Source organism: Myxine glutinosa, chromosome 14 (assembly GCF_964187855.1).
Source record: "Myxine glutinosa chromosome 14, kmMyxGlut1.1, whole genome shotgun sequence".
In the NCBI taxonomy this organism is placed as follows: Eukaryota; Metazoa; Chordata; class Myxini; order Myxiniformes; family Myxinidae; genus Myxine; species Myxine glutinosa.
This window is the reverse complement of record NC_136274.1, coordinates 53,251,579-53,276,070: the sequence shown is the minus strand read 5'-3', so window position 1 is coordinate 53,276,070 and position 24,492 is coordinate 53,251,579. Positions and strand designations below refer to the sequence as shown.

At 47.6% G+C, this 24,492-nt stretch overlaps 1 protein-coding gene across 2 annotated transcripts; it reads right to left on the bottom strand.

The window, feature by feature from the left end:
• Positions 1–7,646: 7,646 nt before the first annotated feature.
• On the bottom strand, positions 7,647–22,084 carry LOC137416243 (uncharacterized). Of its 2 annotated transcripts, none has more exons than XR_013621326.1 (4): positions 21,907–22,084; positions 20,769–20,935; positions 18,344–18,414; positions 7,647–8,246 (listed from the first exon to the last, which is right to left on the bottom strand). XR_013621326.1 is itself a non-coding variant. In XM_078767928.1 (4 exons), exons 1-4 carry the CDS (start codon positions 22,063–22,065, stop codon positions 8,128–8,130), a joined length of 396 nt encoding a protein of 131 aa, XP_078624054.1. In that variant the 5' UTR covers positions 22,066–22,077; the 3' UTR covers positions 7,647–8,127. The 2 variants fall into 2 exon arrangements, 1 of the variants encoding a protein (XP_078624054.1); XM_078767928.1 differs by having other exon boundaries at positions 20,889–20,935; positions 21,907–22,077.
• Positions 22,085–24,492: the final 2,408 nt, after the last annotated feature.

Here is a 24,492-nt window from a genome sequence, read left to right as displayed (position 1 = left end):
TTATTTACAACGCAACCCAGGACCTGTGTTTTTTTTTTTCTTTTTAGGGAACAAGAAAAAGAAATTCCTGTTGGGAGGGAGGAGACAGCACGCATTGCATCGATGCACCAGTACCAATACCACCACAAAGCACCCAAAAGCACCACAAAGCACCAAAAGCACCACAAAGCACCAAAAGCACCAAAAGCACCACTCGGTGCACAGTCACCACGGTTCATAATAAACACAACAAAACAACTGGTGGTGGTCTTCTCTTTCTCTGCTGGGCCGATGTTCTTCCCGACGTCTTCTGGCTTCATGCGGCCTACTTGGAAATAATAAAAAGCACAACTTGTGTTCATTTTTATTTAGGGCCTCAGGGGCCAACTAAGGGTGGTCCACCTGTTTGGCATAGGTGCCGCCTTACCGAGGTCCGCAAGCAAGATTCCCTGGCCACTATGGCCGGTCTCCAACAGAGGTGCCCTGCCCCAGAACCTGGGGTCCATCAAGTGGTACTTGGCCGCAGAACAGCGGTCCATAAAGTGGTACATCAACGCAATGCATGCTGGTTCTGGGAATCTCGTGCGCACAATGGCCATCTCACGCACGCTCCCCTCGGCGCCCAATGGCGCACAGGTCCTCAAGTGGGAGACAAAAGGGGGGAAGACAAATGAGCGAGGGGTAAGGTCACAAGGGTACACGTCAATAAAGGCAATGCAGGGTGAAGTGCGTACGGAGAGCGAAGTGAGAAAAACTCGTCCCTACCGTACGTCACCCCCCCTGTCACCTACACTACCCTTGCCCTTACCCCATATTTACAAGAATTTACACCTTTACAAATTCGTCACTACGTCTTGTCTTCCCCATCTTTCCCTTCTACACCAAAGTCGTCTCCAATCCCTCTACTTCAAAATTTGCCATCACCAATTCATCATCAATCCTCATAAGGAGGGAGAGATGGAATTACGCACAATGTCACACCCACGTCATGATGCGTCTCACAATCCAAAACATTTGCATTAATGAAAAATAATAAAACATGGCATGGTGTGGAGTTACTTCATCTCAGGTGAGTGGATGCAGATGGTGCGAGGAGATCCTTCATCCTAACTATCCTCTAAATGATTATAACACACTTTACACTGCCCGGGGTCTCTCCCTGCCAATCCATTGGCCAACTTACACTATGGGTTCTAAAAACCAATTCCCATTGACCAAACTGTGGTGCTTCTCAATTTGGGGTCTCACTCCCCCGATTCATCTCCCGGTGCCCTTGCACAATTTCTGGGCTGCGACGTGTAGCTCTCCCAGCAGGTCTACCCACCTGCACACCTCCACCACTGCAGTTGCCACCCGAGCTTACCTAGCTCCTCACCCTAACCTAACTAACTGGGGAAAGCCCCTCCTGGCTCTGTCACCCCACTCGGTGCCCTCTGGCACTGGGCTACCCGGGTCCGTCCTCCGGATCCTCGGGCCCCATCCACAACAACTCTACCGGCTCCCAGAGCCCACCTGCGGCCTCACCTGGCCGACATCCTCACAGTGGTGGAGTGCCCAAACCAACTACACACACTAACAGGCTACACGCCCAGCCATTTCCACAACACTAATGCACCCATCCAAAGACCATTCTTTCACCCGCACCACAGATGCCAATATCCAACCACAATTTACCTGTACCCTCTACCTAACACTTACTCTACCCGCCCCGGGTATCCGTGATGGGGGTCCACTCTTCCCCCATTCACCCCTTCGCACCATCCACTCCACTCCACAATTTCCACAATACTCACTCCACGACCATCCATTCCAATACCCCATATATTCCACACTCCATGTATTCCACACACCTGTTGGTGCACACCTGTGCACTCACACCTGGTGCCACCTGCACCCTCCTTCCTTCCTGGACCAGTTGGTCAACACAACACACCTCACCACTACTCCCTCATACACTGCTCCATACACCTGTTCAGTTGCACACCTGTGCAATCACACCTGTTCAATCACACCTGTTCAATCCTCAAACACACGGCATCATCTCAGCTAACTACTCCCCTCTGAAACTTGCGCTTCCCAGTCGTCCCTTTAAACTATTGCGCTCCCACGTCATTATCATCCACACTAATCTACCTGCGTCCCCACTACAGGTATCCTTGTCACTAACTAATCTTAACGTCACCTAATGTCATCTTCGCTAGATCCCTACACACAATATCCTAACCCACCCGGGCTAGTTTTCACTGCCATACACCCCATAAACCTAGTGCTCCTTTGCCCCCCTTTCGTGAGGGATGGTGGATTTGCCATCCCACCACATCGGGGGTCTCTCACTATAAATTTTGTTCGGCCAAATTCAATAAATCAAAAATTTGCCAATCACTCTACCATCATCAAATTTTGCTTTTTTCTAATTTTGGGGCCAAAACACTATCCTCATCACCCGTCTACTTATTAGATCCTCTCGGTGCGCCAATTCCCTTCTAAAGCTCGGCTTCGTACAGCCGAGCAATGAATGCGGGTTGTTTTTTGCCAGCGGCTGGATACGTCCCGCATTCGGGGCAGGGGCGGGGGCTTACCCGAGCCGAGATCCCACGCACCACCTCGGCGTGGAGCCATCCAATGTCCCGATCTCGACCTGCCGGCACGTCTCAACAAAAAGTGGTCGCCATGACGACCCTTCCTATCGAGCTGCCCACTCCGCCTAGTTGAGCACGGACGCGGCCGTTCCAAGCAAGGCCCAGCGTGGATCGCGTACGGCGGTCCTTTCGTACCCGCCGTGGCTAGGATCCCCGCTGGTTCTCGCGGCACGCGAAGCCCGGCACGCACCGAGGGCCCAATTCGGCTAAAAGTCGCTCTAACCGCTAACCCGGTTACCGTCGATGCCTCACCTGCATGCTTACACGCATACGCTACCCCTTTCTTGCTCATACCTCCAGCTGTTCCCATGCTCCTCGTACCTTTCCTTACACACCTCGGTACACTCATTCCACTCACAGACTTGGTCACACACCTGACCACCGAACACCTTGGCACACATTCGTCGCTCGCACACCTCACCAACACACCTCTTTGCGCCCCCTCCTCGGTCACCTCCTCTGTGACAATCACAGGTGTGCTTTCACTCGCACACCCAACCACGTGCCTCATGACCAACTCAAGTGTGCATTCCCACACACGCTCTACCATTCCAGGTGTGCATCCTTCCATTCCAGGTGTACATCCTCGCTCACCTGTCACAACCAACTCACGCTCCGTGTCACTCTCCCTACTTTCACCTCCACTCTCGGTCATGCACTCACCCTTACTCTTGACAGCGCACTCTTTCCCCATGCACCTGTCCATTACACACCTTTCTCACGCATCCTCTTGCGCACACTCTTTCGTTACTTCCTCCGTAACACTTACCACACCGCGCTTCCATGTGCTCCCTAGCACACGCGCTACGACCGACTCACTCTCGACAGCACACTCACTGGTCGGCGCGCACTTTTTCCTCACACACCCCATGGTCGGACATTCTCGCACACCTCTTTTTTCGCACACCAGACCTGTCGCACACTTCACCAACGGCCTTTCACGAACACCCGGATCCAAACCAATCCCCAAGCCGACTGAAGCTTTCCTCACATCATGTACATTTCCGATTATATCGCCACTCACCTTGGCACCTCGTCTCCGCACCTCTTTTGCCACCTGCAAACTTTTTATTTGGTTAGTGAGCACCTCATCATGATTTGAACCCAGACCTTGTACATATTCCATGACTTCCTCCTTTATCTCCCTCTTAGTTTCCCTCCGTCTCTTCTTAATTTCACTCACCCCCTCTTCCACCTCCTCTAATTTTTCCTTTACCTCCTTCATCTCCCGGTGCGCCCCCTCTATCTCTTCCTCTAACGCCACCTTAACCGTTTCGATGTGCGTCCTCACCTCTCGGTCCTTCGTCTCCATTACTTCTGTCACCTCCTCCATCTTCTTCGTCAACCCCTCATGTACCATCTGACATTCCTTTTGTGTTGCTATTAATTCGTTTTTAATGTCCTTTTGTGTCGCTTTTAAACCCCCGATGATTGCAGTGTTCTTTTCCACTTGGTCCGCTAGTTCCCTTTGTCCGACTGTCAGCTGTTCTACTCCCTTCGTCAGACCCTCTATGCCCCCCTGTAACCTAGCCGTATTATTCCTCACCTCTTTCTCCATACGCTTCTCACCTCACTTTACCTCCTCGCGTAGCCCCGAAACCTCCTCACTTACACCTCGTCGTATCTCCTCCATCTCTTTTGTAGATGCCACCCTCATCTGTCCCAATTCATCCCTCTGAGCATCCAGTTTACTTTCTAACCCGATTTGCACCTCCTCTATCTGGTTCCCCATTCGTTTGATTTCCCTGGCAGATTGTTCCCCTATTTCCCACAATTTGTCCTCCATCCTATTTTCTAACCCCATTAACCCATTTTTCACCTCTTTTATCCCGTTGTCTAACCCCTCAAAATTATTGTCTAACTTCCCAAATTTCTTGTCTAACTCCTCAAAATTATTGTCTAACTTCCCAAATTTCTTGTCTAACCCCTCACCGGTCGGTACCCCTCGCTTCGTCCCTCATTACCCCCATTTGGCCCTCCAATCGCTCACCCAATCGCTCACTATCAGCCCTCATTTGCTCACTATTAGCCCTCATATCGTCCTTCTGCAGGTTGAGGGACGCCTGCATTTGTACCATAAATTGCTCCATGAGGGCCTGCATTTGGGCCATCCCTCCCACTTGTGCAGCGGGTGCGGCCACCGTAGCCATGTGCGAGGCGCCATTTTGCGCGCCCGCAACCTCGTGCGCGAGGACGCCATTTTGTGCGTCTGATACCCCCTCAACCACCTCCTCATTGCTCTCCTCCTCCCTTTCTTCCCCTAAGTCCTGGGTTACCCCTAACCCGTCTATCTCCCCCACCGACATCCGATCGCCTTGATTGTCCATGGCGCGATCTCAAAATTCGGGTTTTATAAAACAAAATTTCGGCAGCTCGTAATTTTGACCAAAAATTTTTTTTTTTCTACACGTTTTAAAAATTTGGTTCGGGCCTCGAATCCCACTCCCAGACACCAATTGTTACAGTTGCGGTTTAGATGTTACTTTGGGCCGAGCGGATGGTCCACCGCAACCGTTACAGGATCCCCCATTGGCCCGACTCCCCCAACGTTGAGCAGATCGCACCACAGATATTCAATCGGGAAACCTCTAAAGCGACCGAAAGAGAAGGAAAAGAGAAGAAGACAGAGTACGGAGGAAGAACAGATTTATTATACACACACAAGCAAAAAGAAGGAGCGACCAAAGTTATTTACAAGCAATGGATGGAAGAAGCAGTCACACAGTGAATCGTTAGCTTATCTATCTATAATTCCAGCAATCTCTGTGTGTCTGTCTGTGTGTCTGTGTGTCTGTGACCGCTGTTTCTCGACAACCACGGGTCCGATATACTTGAAACTTGCCAGGTATATTGCTGGGGACCCGAGGATGTGCCTTTTCAAGGTTTGTAATTAATCGGACAAGTACCTACCGAGCTATGTCCAAAAAACGCTTCAACCAATCAGAGAGCAGCGAGCTATCACGTTGCCGAACCGTTAATGCAATGCAAGCGTTAATGCGTTAATGCAAGGCTTTTCTTTTTTTCCCTCTTCTCTTTCTACTTTTCCTTGCGATTAAATTGCAAACAGCCAAAATACGTTGGCGCTAATTGAATAATTGGCCATTAACACTAAAATAATCGTAACTGCGATATGCCAACTTCCGGACAGTGCAGCCTTCCATGTTGTTGTTGTTTGCAGCAGCTGTTTGCAGCAAGGCAAGGCTTTTCTTTTTTTCCCTCTTCTCTTTCTACTTTTCCTTGCGATTAAATTGCAAAAAGCCAAAATACGTTGGCGATAATTGAATAAATGGGCATTAATAGATAGATAGATAGATATGCGATATGCGAACTTCCGGACAGTGTGCGCGTTACGAGCTGACCGCCATTACGGTACGTAATTCGATTTCTTATGCGCATTATTTCTCCCAATTCAGTCAGAGCGAAGGGCGGAAGCGAAGAGCGTTGTTATTTTTTGTTTACGGGCGTACGGGCGGGGTAGAGCGTACGGGTAGCGTTTTTTTTTTTTTTTGGCAAGGAACGGGCACCCACGTACGGGCAATGCCCTAGTACTATTCAATTTACTTAACCCCAGGACAACGATTAGGACAGACGACGTTCACACTTACACGGGGGAAATTGCAGGCAGGAATGGCGGAGGTGGGTTGCTGGAGAGGGAGGCAGGGTCAGGTCCCTGCAACCGGCAGGGCTGGAGGTAGCAGCTCCCAATTCTTCGCGTTTTTCGCGGGAAAACCCTCGGTCGCGTCGACGCTGCTGATGCTGTGAACGTCACGCGCTGGCTCGGTCACACCTGCTCCTCTCCTTCTGGTGGAACCGTCTCCCTCCTCTCAGCGCGTCTCTCCAAAGCTTGTTTCCTCTCCAAGTACCTCTCCTTTTTGGTTTGCAGCGTCTCTCATCTCACAGCTCACAGCTCAGCTCACAGCTCATCTCTCCTCTCATCTCTCATGTCATCTCCTATGTCATCTCCCGAAGCAGTCCCTTGCAGTCGCTTTTATTACTCGGGGCGGAATCAAGCCGCCGGCTGCGAGGGCACGCCTACCGGGTCGCTAACCGCGGTGCTGGTTGGCTGTTAGGGCTGTCCGATTCCTCCTTTGATCATGACGACGTGCCACGCCTGTGAGTTGGCGGCTCCTACCCCCCTCTTCTCCGAGATTAGCACATGGGCAATGGCGGCTTGCGGGATTGAACACCACTCGCACCGCTTTTGAAAGGAACTTTGGGAGAGCGGAGATGATTGGGGAAATTGAAAGGGCCTACGCTTATTTTGTTTGATACAATGCAGAGTCAATCTAGTGGGAAACACATATTTAGCCTACATAGAATAAGGAAATAAACTATTTAAAAAGATATATCGTGGCCTGTGTGTAAGTTTCATGGAATTAACTAGGAGGACGGCTGCGACCATTATTTACATTACGAGGGTGTTACACACAACAAAACCATACTTTTCACATTCGTTACACTTCCTCCAAAATTGTTACACTTTTCAAAACCGTTACACTTCTCAAATTCGTTACAATATCTATATATATATATATATATATATATATATATATATATATATATATATATATATATATATATATATAGACATACACCTTATATATCTTCCCAAATCCATCAGGACTTTAAGACTTTAAACCAGAGGACATGTTCTTCAACTGCCAACACCAGTCGTTGGTGGACATTAAATATCCCAGTGTCTTTCACGAATTAGGAAGTGAGTTATTTCCAAACACTGAACATATTTACAAACTTGCTCGTAAAACTGCAGGTAGGTAGCAAGTGATCCCATCTTCTTGGGTATCCCTTGACAACAGGTTGCACTGCTTGCCTACTATCTCAGTGTGTCATTGCCTGGGCAACAGCGTCTGCACTGTAAACAAATCACATCTCATGTGTAAACGGCCATCTTCGTCTATGAAGTGCAACCGAGACGTGCATAAAGCTTCACCTGGTGTATGGAGTACTTTGATTCGACATTATACAGTCGTAACAAAAAATAAGCCACAAAGTAATTCTGCAAAGCTGTAGGAGACTTTTCTTTTATTTCTTCTTCTCAACCCACGTCAGATTAACACCTTATTCTCATCCAAGTAATCTCTCCCTTTTCCACTTCCAACAAAAAAAAATTGTTGTGAACAGTCACATTACAGACAACTGAAAGCTAAAAATGGGATAACGCAAACTTTTCCAAACATCATGGGCAGGGCACAATTTGTTGTGATGACTGATCTTTCTCCACTCATCTGTTCTAGTTCCTACTTTTCTTAAAAACTCGTTGCTGGCTAGGTTTGTGTTAATATTAGGTCCAGGTGATTCGCTAAAGATTAAACTTTTTTGTCTCCAAAAATCGAGGCTCATGGAAGAGCGAGTTGACAAAGGGTAAAACGGCTTTGTAGTGACAGTGAGGCCACCGTTTGATACCGCAAGCAAGAGAATGAACAAACAGGAAAAGGTGAAAGAGCAGAGGGGAAAAAATACAGAAACCTGGAAAAAAGAGGAGGAAAAGTTAATATCGGGATATAAAGAATAATTGTAAGCTGGGATGAGCGATGGAATGAGATGGTGGCACATGCGTTGGTTGCTTGAAGTCCTGGAATGCAATTGAACAGTCTCCAGAAGGCAGTTCTACAAACGGGAGAAAAGAGGAACAAAAGATTGGAGGTTGTTGGTGTCAGCATTTTATTGCCTATTAAAATTGGCAGTAAAGCTCTCTACTGGTATTAATCTACATCAACTTTGCAAAAGCTTCAAATTTTGGATTCTGAACCACTAACACCAGGATTTTGCACTATCTCTACAAGCTCTTTTAGACTGAAGCAGGGGTATATTGGTGCCGGAACGATCCGGAGCGCTGCTCTGGCACCTCATTCCATCAGAGGTGGAGCTCTGCAACAGTTTAAAAAAAAAAAAAAAAAGAACCCACGTTCACGATTGGTTGATTTATTGTGCTTCGTGTGCTGTCAAGGCCAAATAATTGGGGTCACAGCTTGTCCTGAAGTTTGGATATGTCAAAATGCTGAACACTATCTAGGCAGGGACAACACACACATTGATGAATCAATCACCCTACCTGTGAAACACTGGAATGACAGTTCATAGCTGGGTCGAGATTCAAACCCAGGAGAGGCAGCCTCGGAGTGAGGGTGTGCACGGTCGACATTTTGCAGGTCTCTGATACCTCAAATTTTGGCACTACACCGCTGGACTAAAGGCCCTGGTCTCCCGATCTCTCATCTCTGCAACGTCTCTCTGAATCACCACCATTTCTTATCTTCCCCCATCCAAAACCTTGATCTTTTCTACCCCCGTTAATTCACCCCAGATCTACTTTTGTGAAATACCGACTTCTTTCCTGGAAGTCCTAGCAGTCAGTGTCCATGTGTTTTTTTTTTGTTTTGTTTTTTACCTCTCCCACCCTTCCCATGCCTCCTCCGCCCAAGCCCTCTCCTTCCCACAGATCTCCTGATGTCCCTGCTCTACATCTTTTCCCCCGCTCCCTTTATCATATTGTTACAGATCGCGGTTTAGATGTTATGATGACCGAGCGGTGGTGTATTACCGCGACCTAACAGGATCCCTGACTCACCCGATTCACCCAGGACTTTGGCCGGATCGCACCGCAGCTGCTCAATGAGGGGAAAAGACGAAAACGACGAATGCAAAGAGGAAAAGGAATAAAACGAATAGACGGACAGAAGAGTAATTGAATTTATTATTTACACAAGCAAAAAGGAGCAATCAAGGTTTATTTACAACACATAAGACGCAGGTGAGACAGGGAAAATACTAGCTTATACAGACTTAATTAACCCAGGACAGAACAAACAGAACAAACTCACGTATACAAGAAGGATGGAAAGGCAGGAGGTGGATGGCTGGAGGGAGAGGAAGGTCCAAGGGGGTCCTGCAGCTCAACCGGCGCGTTTAGCAGCCGCCGTTCCTTTTCGGCCCTGCTCCAAACCGCCGTTCAGGCCCCCTTTGGCTGTTGGGTGTTCTTGCTGCCGCGGCCTCCGCTGCGTTCCCAGGACTTGTCTGACTCGTTGGTCCACACCCTCAACTCTTTCTTGGTCCCTCACTCTTTACCACCGACTCCTCACCGCAACCAGCGCAACCACTTGACCACCACCTCTACTGACTGACTCTTCACCACTCTCCACTTGACGACCGACTCTCAACCAACTCAGACCAACTCACTACTCACTTCCGTTCACGCCTTTTATAGCGCCTCCAGCGATTACGCCGCCGGCGTTTTGGACACGCCCATCGGGGTGCTCACCTCGGCCCTGGTTGGTCGCACGACCCTCGGGCTCCTCCCTCGATGACGACGGGCGGGTACGCCCCTCCTCCCCTCTATGACGAGGTGGAGACACGCCTTTCTTCTCCGACCCTGCCTCGTGGTCAATGGCGGTTATTGGAGGGGAGGTGATTGGGAATCGAGGGCTCAGCAATGACGAGAGGGGATGTAATTGGCAATCGAGGGTTGGCAATCACGAGAGGGGATGTAATTGGCAATCGAGGGTTGGCAATCACGAGAGGGGATGTAAAAGGGAATGGAGATTTTGGGGATGGGAAGGAAAGGGAGATTTTGGGGATGGGAAGGAAAGGGAGATTTTGGGGATGGGAAGGAAAGGGGATCTATTCTCTTTCACTGGTGCAATGGAGTACTTCAATTAATGGGAGACACAGCCTTACCCTAAAACACAGAATAAGAGATAACTATCAACAGGGGTATTCTATTACTTGGCTGACGTGTATGCTTGTGGACTAATTATGGGATGCCCTTTCACCTTTACACAGCTCCGGAGGTAGGGGGGCGCAGAATAAACAATAATAATAATAGTACAGCACACAATCAAAAAATATACAGTCCTCATCTCCGCAACACTGCACCCTCCTCCTCTTAGGCACGTCCCGGGCCTACAACTTTTACTTTTAGTATGACACGTAGGTGTAGTTCCCTCTACTTTTAACCTGACCCTGAGTGCGACATAAATAAATGTGTCCCGCTGCTCCATTGCACCCTGCCTAACAGACTTACGCCCACAGTTAACCGAATTGCGGAATGGTCTTCAAACTATACACTGACGGTGGGAAGCATTATTTACAATGACGCTATTTTTATTTACAATACTAACCCAGGACCTGTGATTGTTCTTTCTGGGGGGGAGACAGTCTGCTCTGCATCGACGCACCATTAAAGCACCCAAAACCGCACCAATACACACCCAAGCACCAATCGGTGCAGTCACCATAGTTCATCAGTGTTCCATAAAAATAAAATCAACAACCCCTAACCCTGCAGGTGATCTCTTGCTCTTTGGCTCCCTCTGCTGGTTATTATTATTTTCCTGGTGTTGTCATCTTCCCTTGCTGGCGGCCTATTTGCAATAAAAGAATGCACCTAACGTGTCCGTTTTTATTTTATTTATGGCCCACAGGGGCCGACTACGTGTGGTTCACCTGTGGGGCATCGGTGCCCTGTGGCCAAGGTCCGCCAGCAAGATTTCGGGCCCTCATGGCCGGTTCCAGCAGAGGGGCCATGCCCCAACCCATGGGGTCCATAAGTGGTGCTCGGCCACAGACATGTGGTCCATAATGTGGTGCATCGATGCAGACAGCTGGTTCTGGGAATTTTGGGCGCACAATGGCCGACCCACGCACGCTCCCCTCGGCACCCAATGGCGCACAGGTCATGTGGGAGACAAAAGGGGAAAGACAATTGAGCGAGGGGTAAGGTCACAAGGGTACACATCAATAAGGCAATGCAAGGCGAAATGCGTACGGAGGGCGAAGTGAGAAAGCTCGTCCCTACCGTACGTCACCCCCCTGTCACCTACCCTACCCTTGCCCTTAGCCCATATGTACAAAAATCTACACATTTACAAATTCGTCACTACTGTCACGTCTTCCCCATATTTCCCCTATACCAAATTCGTCTCCACAATCCCTCTACTTCAAAATTTGCCATCACCAAATTCATCATCAATCCTCATAAGGAGGCAGAGATGGAACATCAAAGCACAATGTCACACCCACGTCATGATGCGTCTCACAATCCAAACATTTGCACAGTAAAAAATAATTAAACATGGCATGGTGCGGAGTACCTGTCACCTCAGGTGAGTGGATGCAGATGGTGCGAGGAGACTTCATCCTAACTACTTTCTAAATGACATTAACACACTTTACACTACCCGGGGTCTCTCCCTGCCAATCCATTGGCCAACTTACACTATGGGTTCTAAAAACCAATTCCCATTGACCAAACTGTGGTGCTTCTCAATTTGGGGTCTCACTCCCCCGATTCATCTCCCGGTGCCTCGCACAATTTCTGGGCTGCGACGTGTAGCTCTCCCAGCAGGTCTACCCACCTGCACACCTCCACCACTGCAGTTGCCACCCGAGCTTACCTAGCTCCTCACCCTAACCCAACCAACTGGGGCAGGCCCTCTCCTGGCTCTGTCACCCCCTGGTGCCCTCTGGCACTGGGCTACCCGGGTCCGTCCTCCGGATCCTCGGGCCCCATCCACAACTACCGGCTCCCAGAGCCCACCTGCAGCCTCACCTGGCCGACATCCTCACAGTGGTGGAGTGCCCAAACCAACTACACACACTAACAGGCTACACGCCCAGCCATTTCCACAACACTAATGCACCCATCCAAATACCATTCTTCCACCTCGCACCACAGATGCCAATATCCAACCACAATTTACCTGTACCCTCTACCTAACACTTCCACTACCCGCCCCGGGTATCCGTGATGGGGGTCCACTCTTCCCCCATTCACACCTTCGCACCATCCACTCCACTCCACAATTTCCACCATACTCACTCCACGACCATCCATTCCAATACTCCATACCATTTATTCCATACACCTGTCCTCCATTCACTTGTCGTTGCACACCTGTGCAATCATACCTGGTGCCACCTGCACCCTCCTCCTCTTCCTGGACCATTTGGTCAACACAACACACCTCACCATTACTCACTCATACACTGCTCCACACACCTGTTCAGTTGCACACCTGTGCAATCACACCTGTTCAATCCTCGGACACACGGCATCATCTCAGCTAACTACTCCCCTCTGAAACTTGCGCTTCCCAGTCGTCCCTTTAAACTATTGCGCTCCCACGTCATTATCATCCACACTAAACTACCTGCGTCCCCACTACAGGTATCCTTGTCACTAACTAACCTTAACGTTACCTAATGTCATCTTCGCTAGATCCCTATCAATATAACCTAACCCACCCGGGCTAGTTTTCACTGCCATCAACCAACCCCATAAACTATTGCGCATTTGCCCCACTCGTGAGGGATGACAGAGTTGCCATCCCACCACATCGGGGGTCTCTCACTATAAATTTTGCTCGTCCAAATTCCAACCAATTCAAAAATTTTCCATTTACTGCCAATCACCGTATCAATCATCAAATTTTGCTTTTTTCCAATTTCGGGGCCAAAACACTATCCTCATCACCCGTCTACTTATTACATCCTCTCGGTGCGCCAATTCCCTTCCAAAGCTCGGCTTCGTACAGCCGAGCAATGAATGCGGGTTCTTTTGTGCCAGCGGCTGGATACGTCCCGCATTCGGGGCAGGGACGGGGGCTTACCCGTGCCGAGATCCCACGCACCACCTCGGCGCGTAGCCATCCAATGTCCCGATCTCGACCTGCCGGCACGTCTCAATAGAAAGTGGTCGCCATGACGACCCTTCCTATCGGGCTGCCCGCTCCGCCTAGTGGAGCACGGACGCGGCCGTTCCAAGCGAGGCCCAGCGTGGATCGCGTACGGCGGTCCTTTCGAACCCGCCGCGGCTCGGATCCCCGCTGGTTCTTGCGGCACGCGAAGCCCGGCACGCACCGAGGGCCCGATTCGGCTATAAGTCGCTCTAACCGCTAAACCGGTTACCGTCGATGCTTCACCTGGATGCTTACATGCATACGCTACCCCTTTCTTGCTCATACAGGCAGCCGTTTCCATGCTCCTCGTCGTACCTTTTCTTACACACCTCGGTACACTCATTCCGCTCACCGACTTGGTCACACACCTGACCACCGAACACCTTGGCACACATTCGTCGCTCGCACACCTCACCAACACACCTCCTCGCGCCCCTTCCTCGGTCACCTCCTCTGTGACAACCACAGGTGTGCTCTCACCCACACACCCAACCACGTGCCTCACGACCAATTCCAGCGTGCATTCCCACTCACGCTCTACCATTCCAGGTGTGCATCCTTCCATTCCAGGTGTACATCCTCGCTCACCTGTCACAACCAACTCACGCTCCTTGTCACTCTCACTACTCTCACCTCCATTCTTGACAGCGCACTCACCCTTACTCTCGACAGCACACTCTTTCCTCATGCACCTGTCCGTTACACCCCTTTCTCGCGCATCCTCTCGCGCACACTCTTTCGTTACATCCTCTGTAACTCTCACCACAGGCGTACACTTTCTTGTTACATCCTCTGTAACACTCACCACAGGTGTACACTCTCTCGTTACTTCCTCTGTAACACTCACCACACCGCGCTTCCATGTACCCCCTCGCACACGCGCTTCGACCAACTCACTCTTGACGGCACACTCACTCCTCGGCGTGCACTTTTTCCTCACACACCCCATGGTCGGACATTCTCGCACACCTCTTTTTTCGCACACCAGACCTGTCGCACACTTCACCAACGGCCTTTCACGAACACCCGGATCCAAACCAATCCCCAAGCCGACTGAAGCTTTCCTCACATCATATACATTGCCACTCACCTCCGTACCTCGTCGTCGCACCTTCTTTGCCACCTGCAAACTTTTTATTTGGTTAGTGAGCAGCACATCATGAGTTGAGCACCGACCTTGTACCAATTCCATTACCTCCTCCTGGATTTCTCTTTTAGTTTCTGTCCGTCCCTTCTTAATTTCACTCACCTCTTCTTCCACTTCCTCTAATTTTTGTTTAACCTCTTTTGTTTCTCGGTGCGTCTCCTCAAGTTCGTCCTCTAAGGCTACCGTGACCGTCTCTATGTGCATCCTCACCTGCCGGTCCTTCGTCTCCATTATCTCTGTCACCTCGTCCACCCTCATTGTCAGTTCCTCACGTACCATCTGACATTGCCTCTGCGTCGCTATTAATTCGTTTTTAATTTCTTTTTGTGTCACCTTTAACCCTCCTAGTACCGCAGTGTTCTTTTGAACCTGCTCCACTAACTCCGTCTGTCCCTCTGTCAGCTGTTCCACCTCCTCCGTCAGATCTTCTATTCCCCCTTGTAACTTTGCCGTATTATTTCTCACCTCTTTCTCCATACGCTTCTCACCTCGCTTTACCTCCTCGCGTAGCCCCGAAACCTCCTCACCCACACCTCGTCGTATCTCCTCTTTCATCTCCCCCATCTCTTTTGTAGATGCCACCCTCATCTGTCCCAATTCATCCCTCTGAGCATCCAGTTTACTTTCTAACCCGATTTGCACCTCCTCTATCTGGTTTCCCATTCGTTTGATTTCCCTGGCAGATTGTTCCCCTATTTCCCGCAATTTGTCCTCCATCCTATTTTCTAGCCCCATTAACCCATTTTTCATCCCCTCTATCTGATTCTCCTGGGCAGCCATTCTATTTTCCACCCCCGTTAACCCATGTCTCACCTCTTTTATCCCGTTGTCTAACCCCTCAAAATTATTGTCTAACTTCCCAAATTTCTTGTCTAACTCCTCAAAATTATTGTCTAACTTCCCAAATTTCTTGTCTAACCCCTCACCGGTACCCCTCGCTTCGTCCCTCATTACCCCCAATTGCTCACTCTGAGCATCCATCCGGTTCCCCATTACCCCCATTTTTGCTTCTAGCCTCTCCATAAGGGCCCCCATTTGCAACATAAAAAGGTTCGAATCCACCTGCGGCGCTGCTACGGTCACGGGCGCGGCTAGATTTGGTGCCGCTGTAACCGCGTGCGCAAAGGCGTCATTTTGCGCGCCTGATACTCCCTCAACCGCCTCCTCATTGCTCCCCTCCATTTGATCCTGGGTTACTCCTAACCCCTCTATCTCTCCCACCGGCATCCCGTCGCCTTGACCAGCCATGGCGCGATTTCAAAGTTCAGGTTTTGTAAAACAAAACAAATTTCGGCCGCTCCAAATTTTGACCAAATTTTTTCTAGATGTTTTAAAAATTTGGTTCGGGCCCCGAATCCCACTCCCAGACACCAATTGTTACAGATCGCGGTTTAGATGTTATGATGACCGAGCGGTGGTGTATTACCGCGACCTAACAGGATCCCTGACTCACCCGATTCACCCAGGACTTTGGCCGGATCGCACCGCTGCTGCTCAATGAGGGGAAAAGACGAAAACGACGAATGCAAAGAGGAAAAGGAATAAAACGAATAGACGGACAGAAGAGTAATTGAATTTATTATTTACACAAGCAAAAAGGAGCAATCAAGGTTTATTTACAACACATAAGACGCAGGTGACACAGGGAAAATACTAGCTTATACAGACTTAATTAACCCAGGACAGAACAAACAGAACAAACTCACGTATACAAGAAGGATGGAAAGGCAGGAGGTGGATGGCTGGAGGGAGAGGAAGGTCCAAGGGGGTCCTGCAGCTCAACCGGCGCGTTTAGCAGCCGCCGTTCCTTTTCGGCCCTGCTCCAAACCGCCGTTCAGGCCCCCTTTGGCTGTTGGGTGTTCTTGCTGCCGCGGCCTCCGCTGCGTTCCCAGGACTTGTCTGACTCGTTGGTCCACACCCTCAACTCTTTCTTGGTCCCTCACTCTTTACCACCGACCCCTCACCGCAACCAGCGCAACCACTTGACCACCACCTCTACTGACTGACTCTTCACCACTCTCCACTTGACGACCGACTCTCAACCAACTCAGACCAACTCACTACTCACTTCCGTTCGCGCCTTTTATAGCGCCTCCAGCGATTACGCCGCCGGCGTTTTGGACACGCCCATCGGGGTGCTCACCTCGGCCCTGGTTGGTCGCGCGACCCTCGGGCTCCCCCCTCGATGACGACGGGCGGGTACGCCCCTCCTCCCCTCTATGACGAGGTGGAGACACGCCTTTCTTCTCCGACCCTGCCTCGTGGTCAATGGCGGTTATTGGAGGGGAGGTGATTGGGAATCGAGGGCTCAGCAATGACGAGAGGGGATGTAATTGGCAATCGAGGGTTGGCAATCACGAGAGGGGATGTAATTGGCAATCGAGGGTTGGCAATCACGAGAGGGGATGTAAAAGGGAATGGAGATTTTGGGGATGGGAAGGAAAGGGAGATTTTGGGGATGGGAAGGAAAGGGAGATTTTGGGGATGGGAAGGAAAGGGGATCTATTCTCTTTCACTGGTGCAATGGAGTACTTCAATTAATGGGAGACACAGCCTTACCCTAAAACACAGAATAAGAGATAACTATCAACAGGGGTATTCTATTACTTGGCTGACGTGTATGCTTGTGGACTAATTATGGGATGCCCTTTCACCTTTACACAGCTCCGGAGGTAGGGGGGCGCAGAATAAACAATAATAATAATAGTACAGCACACAATCAAAAAATATACAGTCCTCATCTCCGCAACAATATGTTTTATGTGTCAGTTTGTCTTTTTGTGATCAATGTTAGCTCTTAGATGAGCCTCGATCTTGTATACAAAAAAAAAAATGGTCTCAGCTCCAAGTGTCCGGCTCTGGTTTCCGAGTCCACAGCCGCAGGGATCGAGCGCTCAGCCGAAGCCGGATCGCCCCTCAGCCTAAACGAAATCTTCTACCACTCCCTCCAATAATTCCCAAATTGTGTAGACTCAGAAGCGAGCAAAGAAGTTATCCAATTGAGGCCAACAAAATCCTGTCCACGAAGGCTGGATTGCCAGCACGGTGTTGTTTAACAATGACAGCCCACACACAGGTTCTTTCGCTCAACCCTTTAATGGCGTCTCCTTCTTCACTCCACGCCCAGCTCGACGCTCGTACACGTCACTACCGGTCACGCCTCATCCTTTCCGGTTCATCTTGCATTCATTAATATTCATGTCACTCCCAATACCACACACAGGCAGTCAGATGAGGCAGGCTCTGGTGCAGCAGTAAGTAAATTATCTTTGCCCATCAGTGCTCCACATTTGCATAGAATTCATCAAATGAAGGCTCGGCCACATCTCCTCCGGGCTTCCAAAAAGATAAATAGCTCCTGATGGGAAAATCTGAATATGCACTTATGAGAAAATTTGACTGCTTGATTATGAAGTAGGTGGTTATCTCAAAAGATCTCCTTTGCTTTATATGTTTCATATACTTCCTGGGGCATTTTAGAAACAACGAACTGCTGCCATTACAATTTGTATGGATCCCAGACTTGGAACATTTTTGCAATGCTTTACGACGCAACTAAAAACTCCCTTTCAATTGCACTGCCGTGTGCTTCATGCTTTAAAAAACATCAATCAGTCGGTATGTATTTAACTGGTGGTTGCAATTTAGCTTACCTCATTAAAATAGATTTAAAACGAGAAAGGTAGGATATCTCCAAAAATGATTAATACAGGATTATATTTGGAGTTGACCATGGAAATGTTACTAATTGATAAAATTCTCCTGCAATGAGGGATCAATCCCATCATCTTTTAGATTCTCAAAATATCCCCCCACACATCACAAAACACGTCATTGTGTGCAGGTGCATTGATTTTCCCCAACATTACCCACCGACGAACCTGCATCGTTGCTCGTCGCCAGTATCAACAAGGCTCTCAATTTCCCATCCGTGCCATCCAAGGGGTGCAGGCTGCGACCACAGGAGATTGTATGCATGGGGCACACACACAACATAACCCAGCTAACATAACATAACCCAGCATTGGATTGAGTTCTTCAATTTATCATTTATCATAGCACGCGAAGCGAAAAGTGGGGTTAAGCAATTGGTCCATTTCTATCTGTCTGTCCTGTCTACAAATGTCAGTTTATGATCGAGGAGCAACTTACTTTCAATTGAATAAACCTGTAGTTTAGCAGTACCAGTACTTTGGCTTTGAATTCCTTCCGTTCGCACATGCGAAGAAGAGTAAGGTAATTTTTTTTTACTCTCCCTGCCTTTCTGGCAGTCAAACAAAATTGAAAATCATTCCAAACAGGAAACTTACTCTTTTTAAGGATGTCATAAAGAACACAAACAAACGGGCATGAATAACTGAATAGCTAATGTAACGTGTTAAATAAGGTGGTGTAAAAGATGCATCAATGGCGATAAACTTCCGTAAAAAAAAAAAGTTCTGCGACCTTCTAAATCTTCATTTTATTTCAATTAAATTACATACTTGAACACTGCAAAATACAAATCACCTTTTGCCACTTTCTAAACTATACCATTTAGCAGTACTTGGACAAAATATTAGGCATTTTAAGTCGTCACGACCAATGAAATTTGTCGCTCGTAGACCCCGCCCATGTCCTTCCCAGGTAACAATTTTGCTTTGCCACAACGTTTCACTTTTGTTGTTGCCACGTTTTGCTCTAGCGTTTCATGAACGTTCAAACGTTGAGTTTTGTTTACGTTTCCACAACGTTTTATCATGACGTTGCAATAACGTTATTATAACTTTGCAGCAACGTTTTATAACCGCCATTGCAGGTACGTTTGCACAACCATTCAGATATCAATAAAAACAGGACACTGAGCTTTTGTTTGTGACATTTATTTTGCACTTGTTTTTTGTGTTTGTGTGCAAAATCAAGGCTCAAGGACGAGCTAGAACAGACCGGATCAAGACGCAAGAGAACAAATGTAACAAGAAAAAGAGCAATCAGAGATTGCAAACCCTCGCCAGGATGTATTTTCAGTGGTTTTTAAGGCTTTTGTGTTAAAACAAATATGGCGGCCGAACCACCTGACCTATGACGTCATAATTATCATTAAAAATTATATAGGTGGAGTTGCACCTATGATGAAAATTTCCTGTCAATCGGACCAACGGTTGCAGAGAAAATCATATTTATTCTGTGCAGACAGACAAACAAACAAACGGACTCAAACGCAATACCCTCTCCTCTGGCGAGGGTAACAAGACAATGAGAGGGGGAAAGAGAGCAGGGATGACTGAGAAAATAGAGGGAGACTTGGAGAATAAGGGATGTGTGGAAGAATGATTGGCCAGGGAGGCTGCATGGGGTGAACAAGATGGGTACAGAATTTGCCAACTCTCAAAGGAAAATCATCATACTAAAATACGCCATTTGGCGTCTGTCCGTCTGTCTGATGAATTTTTAACACCAATACATTCCTTCGTTACTTATCCAATCTCAACCAAACTTGACAGGATGACGAAGGGTTACATATTGAATGTTGTAGCGCATTAATTTGCCCCCCTCCCGAAGGGGTTTTCTCCCCCGAGTGAGTTTCCCCCGCCATTGCCGTCAATGGTATTGCGTGTTGAGGTGTATATCAATGTTAAATTAGCTTTATCGTGGTGTTTGTCCAAAGAAGAAGATTCATCGTGGCATTTTTCCAAAGACGCTTTTCATAACAAAATTAGTGATAATCGCATATTATTAATGTTATTACAAAACAATATTAATACTAATAATGTCCCACTTCCCCAAAGCGTTTTTCCTGCAGTGATAACGTGTACAAATAGCTTATAGTAAAAATGGCGTTTCCGTGGGAGCAACGGCTTCCACAGGAAGTAAAAATATTATACACCACAAATATGTATGCTTATCTTTTTAAACAGTCGTTAATGCTCTTTATAACACTAAATGAAGAAATTTGCAGGAATCCCGACATCTGTGAAGTAAAGTTTACTTACAGAACTGAGCGAAGATCTACTGTACTCTATATAACCCACAAATGTTGGGTTAATAATATGGCCCTTTCTGCCGCTACGTGGCATTTTTCGGAGCGAACTTTTGAAACTCGCTCCTGCTGTTTGATACGAAACTGAAAGGGAGGAAGACCGGGATGTGCTCATTTACCAAGCAGCTAGCTAGCGCTTGCCAAGCCATCCGTTCCTTAACGGTTTTGAACGGAGTGCTTGCTCGAATGCTTAAACCACTTGGCGATCTCTCCACAAGAAACTTGGTAAATGAACACACACCCAATGTTCTTGAGACCCGACCATAGATCGACTGCAATCTATATACCCCAAAGAGGAATGACCCTTCTTGCCGCTCCCGTAGTGAGCAGGTGTACTAGTAATTAGAATTTGAAATCAGGTCGGCTGGGAGGATGCAGCTCTTCACAAATCACCATCATCGTCACACCTGTAGTCCATCTGCACTGCATGAACTACACCTGAAGCAGTCGACATCTGAAGAAGAAAAAAAAAACATCACTAAAAGTGCTTTTTTAATTATCAAGAGGGGAAAGAATAATCATTCTTCATAGTTGTCCCAAACATGTATTACCTTTTATTTGAAGCATATATGAAACGTCATGCATGTAAACGATTTTTATCAGAAACTTATAGCGAAACAAATTCATGCTGGGTCAATGTGTACATCACTTCTGTATCTAAACTGTTGTTAACGGATTTAAACGAAACCACTGTCAGCTTAAGTTAACACATCACTTATCAGTTATCCCTCTCCCAACAAAGCTGCTTTAAGGCACCACGTGCAAGGGCCCACAATGCATAGCGAGTCCTTCGGCGCTAAATCCACTGCGCCTGAAACTCCCAAACACAAATAGAAAACGAACAAATTAATCCATAATGCCAAAAATTTCCTTTTTCTGCTCAAACCCTTAAAGGAAAGGAATGTATTAGTGGAACCAAAATGAAAGTATAACACCCAATTTATTTCGTGGGTGTTACATATAAATAGATGAACCAAAGGACCAGGAGGCAGGAGGCGGGTTTTTTCCAAAGGCGGTGTGTCCAATACAGAACCGAATAGCATAAATTACCCCAAAGCGATCGTATTTTCAGAAATGGTATCGCGCATTGTCAATGTATGTCCAATGATGATGGTAATAATAATACTATCAGTAATAACAAAAAAAATGCACTGTAAAATATCACGAGATGTCGTAGAATATCGCGATACGTGGAGCTCCCACGTTAAGGTTGCAGCCAAATTTGCCAAGAGCATAAATCTAATTCGATTCCTCACTGGCACTTCCTGGGGAGCCCACCAAGGAAGTCTTTTTCTCTTGTACAAACCCCATTTTGACTATGATTGCCAAATGTTTTCGGACATATCAAAAACTAACCGAAAAAAACGAAGCCATTCAGGCCAAAGCCTTGCATTTCTGTCTGGGTGCTTTTGTGAGTATGCTCGCCTCTGCCCTTCTGGTGGAGCCGTGGAGGCCGGTGTTCCAGACGCTCGTATAAAAGGACACGGAGCCGTTAGTAGTTCGAGCAAGCCATGTTCCGCGTCCGGCACTCCCGGCCCGGAGGTCACTCCCGAGTCCCGAAATACATGTGCACAGTATTGTCATGCCACAGTTGACAGTCATAAACTAGGCGGTGTTATCAACACAAGCTAACACCGGTAACATCTCCCTTTTTCAACATTAGGCCCGACTAATATCATGTGATGCAATTTATTCTACCGAAATTTCGAAAAGAGATGTAAACTGGTAACACAACATAACAATATTCTGGCAAAATTATAACATAGGATTATGCCAGGAGTGAACATTTCAACCAATCAACGACATCAAATCAACAAGCATTCTGAGTATTGCGCTGCAATACATGTCCCCTACCAAAGTTCAAAGTGCCATAACTTTGTCAAAAATGATCGAATATGCAAATTTATGCACGGTTGATGCTGGTTTTCAAACTTGATCTGAGGTATGCTGAGACACGTGTGTCACGCCTCGCCTCGTTGATAAGCCCGCAAGGTCGCTCCGTGGAGCGGCCTGCACGTATTCCACTGTGTGAATTATATAAACTAGGGCATGCCCGTACGTGGGTGCAATGCCCGTACGTGGGTACGTGGGTACGTGGGTGCGAGTACGGTGACAATCCCCCCCCCCCCCCCTCTATTTACATGAAATGGTTTGGTCCATGAAATGTTTTGGTCCATTCGCAACGCCAAAGCGAACGGCGAACGCTTTACATGAAATGGTTTGGTCCATGAAATGTTTTGGTCCATTCGCAACGCCAAAGCGAACGGCGAACGGCTTGCGAGTACAGTGACAACCCCCCCCCCCCCCCCCCCTCTATTTACATGAAATGGTTTTTATTAGTTTTAAAACATAGTTTAACACCAACATAGCGCCAACATAGTTTGCAAACGTGAAATAAATGAATACGCTCTCAAATGTGCCATCCGAGGCAGAGTGTGTCCGCCACGTTCGGCACACGCGATAGCTCGCTGCTCTCTGATTGGTTGAATCGTTTTTTGGACATAGCTCGGTAAGTAATTGTCCGATTAATATGAAACCTTGAAAAGGCACATCCTCGGGTCCCCAGCAATATACCTGGCAAGTTTAAAGTATATCGGACCCGTGGTTGTCGAGAAACAGCGGTCACAGACAAACAAACGTACAAACGTACAAACAAACAAACACACAGAGATTACTGGAATTATAGATAGACTAGGGCATTGCCCGTACTATATCTATATCTAAAATTATATCCCCCCCCCCTCTATTTACATGAAATGGTTTGGTCCAAAGCGAACGGCTTGCGAGTACGGTGACAATCCCCCCCCTCTATTTACATGCAATGGTTTGGTCCAAAGCGAACGGCTTCCGGAGTTTGGTAAAGAAATCGCCATCGCGTGCACAAACGCGCAGGAAAGCGAATGAATCGCAAATTCGGTTTTATTAGTTTTAAAACATAGTTTAACGCCAACATAGTTTGCAAACGTGAAATAAATGAATACGCTCTCAAATGTGCCATCCGAGGCAGAGTGTGTCCTCCACGTTCGGCACACGCGATCGTTCGCTGCTCTCTGATTGGTTGAATCGTTTTTTGGACATAGCTCGGTAAGTAATTGTCCGATTAATATGAAACCTTGAAAAGGCACATCCTCGGGTCCCCAGCAATATACCTGGCAAGTTAAAAGTATATCGGACCCGTGGTTGTCGAGAAACAGCGGTCACAGACAAACAAACGTACAGACGTACAAACGTACAGAGATTACTGGAATTATAGATAGATTATTACCAACTCACGGTCTCAGGTACGAGCGATTCAAGAGATATCCTTTTTTTTTTTTTTTTTTTTCGTTTAATTAACGATATCTGCCAAACCACGTGCCCTATCGCAAATTCCAAAAGGACATTTTAGTGCTGAACAGATCTGTGGTTTCCCCTCGATTGGATCAAAAATGAGGGGAGCTCGGTTTTAAAGGTTCATCCTTAAAAACGTCATAACTCTGAAACCATGTGACGCATGACGTCATGCTCGCTGACTTTTTTGTTCGTCATGGGTATGCGATTCTGCCTGCAAAGTTTGGCCTCGATCTGTTCAGCCGTTGCAGAGCAAAAATGGTTTTCGTGTTTTCACGAAAAACAATATGGCGGCCGAACCACGTGACATGTGACGTCATAATTACCATTAAAATATTCTACAGACCGAGTCCATCATATGGTGAAAATTTTATCTCAATCGGTCCTATTATTGCAGAGAAATTGGTTTTTAAAGGAAATTAAAACTTTAAATGGCACTGAGTTAAGGATCATCAGAATTATCAGAATTACCAAAGTTCAAAGTGCCATAACTTTGTTAAAAATGATCGAAACGTCGTGAAGTTCGAACTTGACCTGTAACTTATCATGAGGAAACCATGTGCCAAGTGTGAAATCATTAGCTTTAAGCGTTTAGAAAAAAGTCCGGAAAACTGTTCTTTGCGTGATGGACTGACGGACTGACGGACTGACAGACTGACGGACGGAGGGACGGCGTGCAAA